This window comes from Spea bombifrons, chromosome 2 (assembly GCF_027358695.1).
Source record: "Spea bombifrons isolate aSpeBom1 chromosome 2, aSpeBom1.2.pri, whole genome shotgun sequence".
NCBI classification, from domain to species: Eukaryota; Metazoa; Chordata; class Amphibia; order Anura; family Pelobatidae; genus Spea; species Spea bombifrons.
In genome coordinates, this window is record NC_071088.1 from 60,591,687 (window position 1) to 60,604,631 (window position 12,945).

At 37.2% G+C, this 12,945-nt stretch overlaps 1 protein-coding gene across 1 annotated transcript; it reads right to left on the reverse strand.

Moving 5' to 3' along the window:
• Positions 1–287: 287 nt before the first annotated feature.
• On the reverse strand, positions 288–11,397 carry LOC128472543 (fatty acid-binding protein, brain-like). The gene is made up of 4 exons (XM_053454438.1): positions 11,242–11,397; positions 6,420–6,592; positions 4,228–4,329; positions 288–696 (listed from the first exon to the last, which is right to left on the reverse strand). Exons 1-4 carry the CDS (start codon positions 11,312–11,314, stop codon positions 646–648), a joined length of 399 nt encoding a protein of 132 aa, XP_053310413.1. The 5' UTR covers positions 11,315–11,397; the 3' UTR covers positions 288–645.
• Between the last annotated feature and the right edge of the window lie 1,548 nt (positions 11,398–12,945).

Below are 12,945 nucleotides of genomic sequence, written 5' to 3' on the forward strand. Positions count from 1 at the left end.
AACATCCCATTAGCTGTTTTGGTGACTGCACCACTTATAACACATAACATCACATTTGCCCTTTCTATAAATACATGTTTGTAGCACATCCCAAGAACATTTGCCTTTCTATTAGGGTGACAATTTTGCATTTAAGAGAGTTGCCAAGAAAAAACGTAGGACAATGGTAGTTTTAATAAATCTCTGGTTAGAAAGTGGATTTTGTCATCCTCGTCTGGATTAGATGAGGATTTGACCTTCCTAAACATTATCCCCTATATGCTAACATAAAATATAATCTCTACCTAAAGACGGTAGCAGGGATTTAACTTTCAAACTGTATTACAAAGCTGGCGAAAGTGTTTTTAAGTAGTGATGGGTGCTGGTTATTTTGCATTACATGGCCTTCGGCCCATGATTATGCAGATATCTGATGAATTCATAAGCTACTAGCATCAGATGTCTGCACCTTCTGCAGGAGGCTGTCTTTGGCACAACTGTACAGAAATTATCTGTAAATGCTGCATCCATAATATGTACCAATCTTTGTATAACGTGTTTGAGCTCTAGGACAAAAATGTTTGGCAAATTTTATGAACAGATACAAATTCATCATAAAACTTGATAACACAAAATGGTTCTTGTTAGAAGGCTTGTGGCAGGTCCTCAGGCTCTTTCGTAGTGACGTGTGCTAACCACATCTCCCAACGTCAGGGTCTGTAGACACAAAACAAAAGTGTAGTATATTATCAATCAGGTTGTAGATTTATAATTACAAACTTTGTTTTAGCCAAGTGCAGACTATTTTAGTACATTGAAACAAAACAGAACTTAAGAGTTAGTGTAATTAGTGAACAGGAAACATGTTCTACTAGTATTTTAAAATTAAAGTCAACAGAATGCCAAAATCAGATGTAAATGAAAAACTTAACTACCATATTTGCTCGATTATAAGACAAGGTTTTTTTCAGACCTCAAATAGAAGTCTGACTATGAGATTAAGATCCAGATCCCCCGCAGCGCTGCTGGGGGCCTGGATCCTCCTGTCTGGTACCCCCCCAACTTACCGGTGCTTCTGACTCCCCGGTGTGTTGTCCGGGCAGCCTGTAAACATCTACGCGATTCGTGTAGGCAACTTCCGCTGCAGCCGGAAGGAGGTGAAGTCTATCGCGCAGACCTTCCCCGACTGTCAGAGAGGAGAGTTCCCTGCACCGCTGCAGAGAATTCTCTCTGACAGTCGGAGGGTGTATGCGCCTTAATGCCACTCTGCCTCCAGAAATGCCTTTTAACCCTCTATACGCCACTCTGCCTCCTGAAATGCTTTATACCTCCCTATATGCCACTCTGCCCCATAATATGCCTTTTAACCCCCTAAATACAAGAGTGGCATATAGGGGTATAAGGCATTTCTGGAGGATGGGTGGCACATAGGGGGTCAAAAGGCATATCATGGGGCACAGTGGCATATAGAGGGTTAAAAGGCATATCATGGGGCATAGTGGCATTTAGAGGGTTAAAAGGCATATCATGGGGCACAGTGGCATATTGGGGGTATAAGGCATTTCTGGGGCAAGTGCCAAGCCTGGGGGCAGAAGTGCATAACTGGGGGGCCGCTTGGAAAATAAAAGGAAATAAAAACAAAAAAATATATTTTTCTCAATCATAGCTTTTATTTAAAAAAAATAGTTTACATAGTTTACATGAATTAACATTTACTAGTAAAACTTTTTCTATAGGGTCGTCTTATATTCAGGCTTTTTCTTTTTTTTTCCTAAATTAATATTCCGATTTTTGGGGGTCGTCTTATAATCGAGCAAATACGGGTATATACATATTTGATCTATACATTAGAAATATGGCTAGCACATAGATTCACTTTATTTTTTACTGCCCCTATATAATGCTTACACAACATATCATATAAACAAAAATGTTATAAGCACTAAGCAGCATTCCCCTGAGGAGAAATTTTGGAGCACCTCCCTTATGCATCAAGTGCTAGGTTACCATATTGATGCAACAATATAATACATGATCCCAGAATGTCCCGACGGTGCAGTGGGCACGTTTAGTATGGTACCCCACAATACCCGATCACTGTCTTTTTTAAAGGGTAGGGTGTCATTGTCATAGAAGAGATACATATCTATATACACATATAGTATATACACCGATCAGCCAAAACTTTATGACTACTGACAGGTGAAGTGAATAACACTGATAATATTATCATGGCACCTTTCAGTAGGTGAGATATATTAGGCAGCAGGTTAACATTTTGTCCTCCAAGTTGATGTGTTAGAAGCAGGAAAAATGGGCAAGCATTAGTGACTTTGACAAGGGTAGACAACGGGGTCAGAGCATCTCCAAAACGGCTGGTCTTGTGGGGTGTTACTGGTCTGCAGTGGTCAGTAACTATCAAAAGTAGTCCATGAAATGAATAGCGGTGAACTGGCGACAGGGTCATGGGTGGCCAAGGCTCATTAATGCAAAGGCTGGTCCGTGTGGTCAAATCAACAGAAGAGCTACTATAGCTCATATTGCTGAAAAAGTTTATGCTGGTTATAATAGAAAGGTGTCAGAACACAGTTTGTTGTGTATAGGGCTATGTAGCCACAGACCAGTCAGAGTGCCCATGCTGACCCCAGTCCGCTGCCGAAAGCATCTACAATGGAGAAAACGGCACCAGGATACACTGTGGGAACAAGGCAAACCAGAGGAAGCAATGTCCTGCTGTTCATATTGATGTTACTTTGGCACTTACTACCTACCTAAGCATTGTTGCATACCATGTACACCCTTTCATGGACACGGTATTCCCTGATAGCATTGGCCTATTTCAGAAGGCTAATACATAATGTTATGGCTGATTGGTGTACATATACCATTTTTCTTAAAGGTCAAGCAGTTTGAAGTAGTTTCAACCGGATAGCTGTGTAAACAGGTGAGTCATTGTTTTTAAGTAAACTCAAATTTTTAACAACCTGCACACAAGGTCAGGAGTTAAGGTCAGCACACAGGTAGATTCTCATAGGGTTCCCGAAAAAAAAATATGTCTTTAGTGGAAACTAACTGCTGGTTCTTGAAATTGGGTATTATTGAATAGTGTTTTAAAAAATGCTTTATTAACAATTTTTTTTACAAGAAACCCTGAAGCACCAAGGAGTTAAAACTTGATCAGTCCTCAGACCCACTTGCTCCATCGTTACAAACATTCCAATGCTGTACACTAAGACAATGAATGATGCGTGATCAGCTTCGCCCATTTAACACCCCAATGTGAAGGCTAATCTGCTGGCAGTCCCATCATACAGGGAAACTGACAGCTAGGATGAATGCTAGTTGTAATTTTTTTAGGTAATTCCAATGTTGGAAGCTATGACCTGTTTTACAAATAGAACCATGTACTCAGACCAGAAGGTCATAAAAACCTGTAATGTTAAGGGGTTCTGAGCACAGGTCTAGCAACACAAGTATCTAGCTGCAGCCTCACTAGCAGGCAGCACAATATAAAAGGTTTAAGTAATCACACAGTACTAGGAAGGAATGTGTACTTCTGGAATTTTCCAGGAGTGGGCATTACATAAGTATTATGGGTTGACAAGATGGAGAGAGAAGGATTCATACTTTAAATAGTGAGTGGCATGTGCCCACATCCCAGGACAGGAATGTAGAAATGTGTTATTAAAACGTTATGCTCTACCAGTTAATGTATACACCCAACAACCTATCTATTTCATGGACTGCCTTCTTACAGACGCCATGAGCAGTGCCTTTCCCGCTTGCGGTCAGTTTATTACTACTGCCCAATATTTATACAACACCAACAGGTTCTGCAGATCTGTACAATAAATAATGTACATTTAAATGAAAGATGAGATGCCACAGCTGGAGTGCCCATGCACAGAAACTTCCTGGCAAAACCTAGCATTTCACTCAAAGAAACACTATGCTTTAGAGAAGGCAACAGAACAGAAGGAAAAAAAGAGAGCTATGTATGATTATTTAAGATAATATTTCCACCAGCATGGGTGTCGATCTTGGAGACAAAAATACATCAAGACTTATCGACAATTACTATGTATTTTCAAGTACAGGATAACTGGTTCTGTGGAAACCATTAAAAACACACACTTTAAATACAGCATGAAGCAATGTGTTCTCATATAGTACAAAGCAGTAAAATCTAAATGCACTGCAATTGTACTAGTTGTATACTTCTCTTAAATTGGATATAGATTTACTCACCAGTGTAAGCTTGTCTCCATCGACCTCTCTGACTAATATGGTCTCCTTACCATCCCACTTCTGCAAGTGCTTCAACTTGCCATCCTCCAGCGTGACCAAGGACTGTAAAACATGTTTGTTGTGTCAGAGCCACAATAGATTGTCTGGGACTTAATGTCCATTGTCATTTCAACAGTTAAGGTCTCTTAAGAAATTAAGTAATGACCTGTCATAACACTATCAGCACAAGCTAGGAAGCCACTATTACCTTATCTGATCTCTAATAAGATCTTATAGTGGATAATACCTTTTCATACTTCTACTTCCTGCATTATGGAGAATGATAGGTCTTGCTGATCCTGGTGGTTTTGGCCAATTTTAGGCATAATGAATTAGAGGTGCCAGGGAGTTGCCATATTAATGCTTATAGTGCACCTCTATACTTTCACTGTAGAAGCTGAGAAAAGGTTTACCTCACTCTTTAATTTGATAAAAAAAAATCTCGATTTGGTTTATGTATTTATTGGTCATTTTTAGCAGCAACCTTGGAATTTTAATATGTATGTCTTTTATGCTTGTTGTATATTTTTTGTGCCAATAAACAAAAGAGGCATTACTTCTATACCACCACTCAATAATGATTCAAAAGTATATACTTATTATAATATATCAATAAATGATCACTTAAATCGAATATTGTCAAACATTTTGACACATAAAATACAATATTAAAAAAGGTAAATGGAATATGATGTTTTAATTATATATCAGTGTATAGGATGGAGCAAGGCCAAGCTAGGTCTAAGCAGTATAAACACTAAGGTAGACCAATTCCTTCCCCAAGCATACAAAGGGGTAGGCATCAACATTGCTCATGGTGGACATCTACTGGAGTCTGTGCTGGACAAATTCATAATGTTCTATGGACCCTCACAAACTTCCACTGACACTTTTCCTATCTCTGAGCATATATTTGAATCCAGAAAGCATTTGATTCATAGCTGAGTAAGCCAACCAACCAAACTTTCCAGCTTGTATCATCCCTTGAAAAATAGTTTCCATTTCAAAACATCAGCAATATTCAGCTCCGTTAATTTCCAGCTCCTGTGACCTCACAGGATAAATCTGTCTTGGCCACAGTTGCTATTCTGACTGCTGACTTGCTGGTGTATTTTTTAAAGGGACTGTGAAAAAAAAATCTGTAAAATTCACACATATAGGTGCAAAAAAACAAAAACAATGTACAAAACACTGGTTAAATAACTTGCTGTATGTATTGTAATGGTTATTAAAAGCTAATTTAACTAACTAATTTTTGTTTGCAAAGAATTTCCCACACTAATAAAAACATGGATTGCTCTTCTCAGGTAAACACATATGAATTGAAAGCAAATCCAGAGTGCCTTTCTTCATTTTTCTTTGAATAATTAAATATGTTGAGCTGGTAACGTGAGACAGAGCACCTGGAGTTTCATCTATTGATACTTGTTGAAAACACTGTAAACCAAGAGATTGTGGACCTCCAAACTTAATCGAGACTTTTTTCTTTTTGGATGACTATTTATTTCCTTATTGTTGACCACCTTTAGCAGGGAGTCTTGCTGTAAATACTTTGCTACTGGTTTTGAATTTTTATCTAACACCAAACTGATAGGGATATCTCCTACACAGTACAGCATATGCCTAAAATGGAGAACTCTTTCCATTACATTTAACCCTCGAAGCATTTTGAAATGCATATTGCGGAGTATGCATACAGCTGATGGACTCTATGCACTGGTTAATACTGGAATGATTCAAGTAGGAGGAACCATATTTCTAATGATCATGTTCATTTTTTTCTAACTTCTTTTGATCAACTATATTTAATTAAATGTTTATGTAGGAAATGTTTGATTTCCTTGATTGACATTACCAATGCACTTGTGCTGAATTATTGAGGAATAACACTTGATTCACTATTTCAATGAATTCATTTTTTTGTTAATAATTTAGAGGCTATAATGAATTATCATGGACTGTGAACATGAATTAAATAGCCAAATCAGTTATTTAATACTACAGTGGATTACTTTTTTCTTCTACAATGATGAAGACATTAACATTTTTTTTCTTTAATAAAAGGGAAGACATGATTATATATATCAAAATTAAATTTGCAACTAAATAATAATGATAATAAAAATGGGTTATGAAAAGCAAACAGGTCTCACCTTGCATTTTCGATCATCAGCAGTGGTTTCATCAAATTCCTCATTGAGTTTGAATCTAACCTCTGTACTCTTGAAGGTACTTTGTGTCTGGAGAACAATGCGGTCCCCATCCAGGCTTATTATAGTTGTGGGTTTGGTGACATTTCCTATCTGTCTTGTGGCAAATCCCACACCTGAAGATACAGACCACAGTGAAGTTAGGCAAAAAAAAAAACAACTACTGTCTTAAAAAAAATTTTATGACAACCCTGAACATTTGACCACATTTACTTGAGTATCAGATACAATGTAATGGGCAAAATAACAGTTTCAGTCTTTAGTCTTCTTCATTGTAGTCAATCTTAAATTTTGTAATTGATGTTGATTCATTGTAGTCTCTTTATATTTGACAGGCCAGTGTTACTTAATATATATATTCCTTTTTAACTGCCAGGTATATTAAAATAAACTCAACATTTAAATTGAGAATATGCATAACGAGTATATGAGAACATGCAAAACATTCCAACGTGTCCATTAATCGGCAAATAGAAACAGAAAATTTGGCAGCAGATATAAGATATAAGATCAGCCTATCTTGTCTGCCAACGTTTCCTAATATAAAACTCAGGTCTTAATCAGTCCTTGATCTTGTCTTAGATTCATAATTGCTTTATGCATATCCCATGCATGTTCTCTTACTGTATTGGCCTCTGCTACCTCTGGTTTAAGGCTGTTCCATTTATCTACCACCCTCTCAGTAAAGTAAAACTTCCTTACATTACATCTAAACCTCTTACCTTTTAGTTTTAGATTATGTTAGTTCTAACATTTTTCCTTCTTTGAAATAAACTTCCCTCCTGTACTTTGTTAAGTCTTTTTATGTTTGTTTCTATCACATCTCCTCCAAGCTCTCTTTTCAACTCTCCCCAAATGTTCTTAAATCACCTGCCATTTGGCTCGTTCCATCAGGAATGTCTACCCTATTGCAGAGCTTTATATCATCTGAAAAAAGGCATACTATGCCATTAGGATTTTCTGTAATATCGCTAAGAAAAGTATTAACAAGTATGGGTCCCAATATAGATCCTTCAGGAACCTCACTAGTAACAAGATCTTCCTCTGGGTATACAGCAGCAGAAATGCTAGCAGAAAAGACAATGCATAGTACCCGATGACATAAGGGCGGCCGATGGCCGGAGGACTAGAAGCTTCTCCCAACTAACAAGTAACTCCTTAAATGAGCAATCATGCCCATCTTTTATAGGAATGACTATACAAACCAAGTTTGATTCACTGTCATTGTGCTTGTCATTCTGTTGCTTTAAACCAAGAGATTGTGGACATCCTGGTATCACTAGTCCAGTAAATGACCTGTCTTAATCAGGCATACCAAATCTCTACGCATGCACAGACACTGAGAAAAGGGAAGCATTTTGAACAGACTGACGTGATGACTGATGACATTTATGCAGACCTGGATAGTGTTATCAAGTAGGAATACAATGCAAGGCAGAGGCTGGGTAGACTTATTACAATCGGACATCAGTCATATTTTTCCAGCCTTGCATATGACCTGTCCTTTTTATAATCATATCTATGCAGTGAGCTATCACTAAAGCAGCTCAATGCCTTGTGGCTACCACTGCATTCCAAGGGACTAGAAAACCTTAACTGCATCAAAACTGCAGATACTGAATATTGTTGCTTCAGGGAGCTGAGTAAAATTCAACTTCTAAGGATTTACTAACCTGGTGCTGGATGCAATCCAAGGAACAGAGTCGTTGCTGGGAATTGCCACGCATTATAAAACATGTAAAATATTTTAATATCAACTGAACGCGAATTCTGATGTCTATAGTAATGTCCTTAGGCCAGTGCAAATGTTTTACTATATTATTGAGTGTTCGGAATGTCAAACAGCATGTGAAGGTGCCTTACACCAAAGCTATAACGTTCAAAGCAGACTCGTGCTACAAGCTTGTAGGGATATTAGCTTGTATGGCTTAATGGATGTGCTGATTTGTATTACCTCAATAAACTGTGATTTTTACCGGGAGAATTCAAAATTCCTTTAAGTAAATTGCACTGTAAAATCTAAAACTTACAGTTCTATTCATTAAATATACCATGTTAGTGGACATGTTATTAACATAAAGATAGATTGCCATCTTTCCAAAGCATTCACCTTCAGCCTGTTTTCATTCACCTTCATCACAATGTCAAGAGCATAGTGAAATTAAATGTTATTCCAATACATGTGACTCTTGGCAAAGCCCCACTCTTGCGTTCCTGGCAAGAAGAAGAGGTCAACAGAGAAAATACTTCACACAGCGTACTCACGTTTAGAATCGGTCACGCATAATTACGACAAATTAACATTTAAAGGTTGCCTTTTCTGTCCTGACTGGCAGTAGTAGTTCATTCTTCTTATTATCTTAGTGGTTTATGTATAGATCTCTATTTACTTCTTCCTCATAAAATTACGATCACACAAAACACTAAAATTCCACAGAAATAAAGTAATATAAAACCTATGTGGAGGACATCACTGCAACAAACTGATCATTTTTTGAAGAAACTAAAAAGCACAACAAGCGTAGCTTATGCATATAACTACATACTACTTAAAACCTGTGAGTGTTCCCAATTGTTTTTGAGGGCCACATATTTTTTATATTGTTTCTTTGAATGATCTCAGATTTTTAGTTGCCTTAATTTACCTTCAAAAAAACATTTGCAGAAGTCAATAAACCTAAAGGGGGAACCTGTGACATATTAAGAGATTATGAGGCACTGCATTATATTCTATGAATGCTAGCCACCTAAATCATATCACAGACCACTAAAGACTCTTGGACCTCTATGGCTATATCCATATTGTGTCAGACGTCAATTACAATAAAAAAATATATATACACCAGGGGGACAGGTTTAGTATAATGAAGTTCATTCAGAATATAAGTGACAAATCAGCACATCACAAAGTGGATAGCCAACAACCATCTCCTACTTATGTGATATCAAGGCAATCCACCCAGTCCAGAGTGACTGACTGTTAAGCTGTGTTTCAGGGTTTTACATTGTCCATTTAAAAGTAAAGACTTGGGCACAGAATTAAAGAATCAACTAATACAACATAGACAGTGTTGGATACCAAACACATAAAGTGATGCAGCTCTAGAGGAAACCACACACAAGTATAAAACATACTATAAAAGTATTCCTTTTATTGTAAAGTAAAATGAAGCTCTAAAAGGTATGAGGAAAAAAAATATTTAATCAGTCTTGTTTAGTCCTTCACTGGCATGTACAGTCAACTTGTTGCAGCGTTACTTCCGAGATGTACAAACCAACATTAAATTATTTTTTAAAAAAAATACATTGATTCAGTATCTTACAAACACTACCTATTACCGTGAAGCTCAATAACTTAATCCAAGGTTCCTTTTAGATTACTTTTGTGTCAACACACAGTTCTTAACCAAACAAAAAAAATATGAAAGCCACATTCTGTCGAAGTAATGTATTGGCAACAGAATATATTCATGACACACACAGAATGTATGATACTATATATCACGCAGTTTCCCACAACCTCAAGTATTTGTCCAAGGTCACATTATTCCTATTGGTTTAACATCTAACCTTGTACAGTAGATATAACCAATCAGCTTTAGAGTAAAAGTTATATCACACCAATATATAACATAATACATAAGAAGTTGGTGATAACTTGGTAATGTTAAACATGATGGGAAGGTAAAGGTGAAAAAACAAAGCGCTATGAACATACATTTTGCCGAATTAGCAGAGGCTGAAAAACTAGGGATTGTGTCTGGAAATTCAGGAAAAGATGTAATTGCATGATATAGTTTTAATTATCCATTTTATAAAAATGATCTGTACGCATCCTGAAAACACATAAATCACATAAAAGCTGATTTGCACAGGGCCCAGAACCCCAAACTCACCAACTATAAGGAACCACTGCAAGAATGAATACAACATATACATATATATATATATATATATATATATATATATATATATCATCAATACTGGGTATGGCACTGTCTAGATTGCTGGTGCTATATAACTAAAGGATAGTAATGAAAAGAATAATTACAATAACCATATATATTATATAGATCGACTGCGATTCTGCTGGTATATAATATTCCTGCTCTGAATTTCACACCGCTGTTTCAGCTCCATCATAAAAATGTTTTCCATAACCTGATCCACTAGTCTATCTATAGTTGTCTAGATCCAGTCCATGTGTGTGTCCTTTTTTATTATCCCCTAAACCTCAGCCTTTCCCTTTGCCCCACAACCTTTGTACCCATGCCTTCTAATTAAACCTGCCTCTCCCTCTGTATAGTAATGGTATATGTAAAGCCAGCGTTTTCTCTCCCTGCTCACTAACACGCCTGTCCACCTCTCTCCCTCTGCATTGCTGCACTCACCCTCCCCACCCCTCTCGCCATGTGCAATCCCCCTCTCCGAATGGCTTCACCCTAATTCCCCCTCAGAGAGCCCCCATTCTATTATTTCCCCCAAGTCAAGCCATTCCTTTATCCTTTCTATAATTCCATCACCTCATGCCAATGTAATTTCCTTCATCCTCCTGTCTCATCAAATATTAGCACAAGGTTAGAGATACTGGCGTGCATTTCGCATGTGGGCATTTATTAGAAGATATATATATGTGGGCATTTATTAGAATATACATATATATATATACATATACATATATAAATATAGTTACATATATATTTTATGTAAATATTTATCTATATAAGCATTTTCCCCTTCAGTATATGTAGCATTAAACACTCACCGATAGCTTTCATATATTCATCGAAATTCTTGCTCTCTAGGAGCTTCCAGGTTCCTACAAAGCTCTCCACCATAATGAATGAACGCGCCGGCAAGCTGCAGAAAACGGCTCGCGCTCGGCTGTCTCCTCTCCGTATATATAGCTATGAAGCCGACTCTGATCACATGGTGGAAGAACACAGTCTCGTCTGTCACCAAGCGCCTCCCAGCATGAAGACAAGGTTTACAGTTACACTCCATAACTATCTTCCTACGTTGGAGCCAGCCCAGTGCTCCTCAAGTCTGAGGACACTTGACTGTGTGTTTTAAGGGCAGTGAGTATATTTACCATAGAGCTGAGCGCTGAGTGCATTTAGGATTCCTTTGACATGTTGGTGAGGCCCAAGGTACTGGGGATGTTTAAAAAGTATGTCACCCTGTAAAGTATTAAAATGGCTTAATATAAGCCATTTCACATTTCATTCCTGATTTCATGAGACTCCCTGACATTTCTATTACAGTTTGGTGCTGTGGGAAAGGTATCCGAATTGCGCCAACCTACTTATATATTCTATGGTAAAGGTACACAAAGTTACCTCAGCCTTTACCTCAGTCATGTTCAGCAACCACAGTTTTGGTTGAATTGTTCACAATTATGGTTTCATACATGCCAAGTGTCCCTCATTAATGTTGTGTGACCATTAAGGAACGGAGATTGCTGGCCCTTGACACCTAACGGTATGTAATTTCAGTCTACCTAACACTAAAGTTTGTCACTGAAAATTTGGAAACGGCTGATGTCTGCCATTTGATTAAAGCCGGTTTCTCACATTCAGCGGACACCACCGAGCAATAGCCTACTTTTACAGTTTATTTTATCGGATGGACCCAAGTAATTGTGTTTATAAACAACAACCCATTAAAATCTGCTTTTTATGTATGGTATTGAGAAAAATACATTGATTTGAAAACTTGTTTTTCTTGATAAGTGTTTATGTGGGATGGTGGTGATAGCTGTGTCTATTAAGATTTTTTTGACTTAAAACAAAATATGTTTATTTTTAATAAATATAAAACATAGTTATTTTGTATTTATCCCAGAAAATATAGCTACAAAATTCATTTATTTAAAAATACCAGTTTTGGAACTGTGAAGTCCACTGTTTACCAAAGGGATATCTGACACTTTTTTTTTTATAAAGAAAATAAAATATGTTCTTCCCAAAACAAATCTGTATTTTTTTCCAGTTATAATTGATGAATGCGCAACCAGATAAAATTATGTTTTCAGGCATTCTGCTGTATAATCTGAATATTGTTGAGTTAAATAGAACTGTGGGAAACTTGGTTTCAATGCAAAGGACAGGACCTTGGGAGAGGGTGTCACAGCAAGACGACCTAAACCAAGTGACAATTCTGCTATTGAACTTCACTGGTAGGCTGTACCAGACAATGTTATATTGTCAGCCCAGCTCTGTGACAAACACCAATAGAGAGTCACATGCAAGAAAGGCTTTTTTTGTGCATGACTACATTATTCATGACTGCTACCATCCCCCACGTTCTGTAATAGACAGGCTTTCCTTGGATGGAAACTACTTAGCACTGTTATTACTTTTCACGAAAGATGTTTTGATAGTATTGTAATTATTGTTATTTCTATACACTGACAATAATTTACACAGTACTTTGCATATCAAATGAGGCATACTCAAAATGACAGGGA

What these genes read in the sequence shown, in the direction of transcription:
- LOC128472543 (XM_053454438.1), bottom strand. Translation starts at nt 11,314, where the DNA reads ATGGTGGAGAGCTTTGTAGGAACCTGGAAGCTCCTAGAGAGCAAGAAT. An exon ending in TGAATATATGAAAGCTATCG is followed by an intron (nt 6,593 to 11,241) that starts GTGAGTGTTTAA and finishes CTGTATCTTCAG; the next exon opens with GTGTGGGATTTGCCACAAGA. An exon ending in ATGGAGACAAGCTTACACTG is followed by an intron (nt 697 to 4,227) that starts GTGAGTAAATCT and finishes TTGTGTCTACAG; the next exon opens with ACCCTGACGTTGGGAGATGT.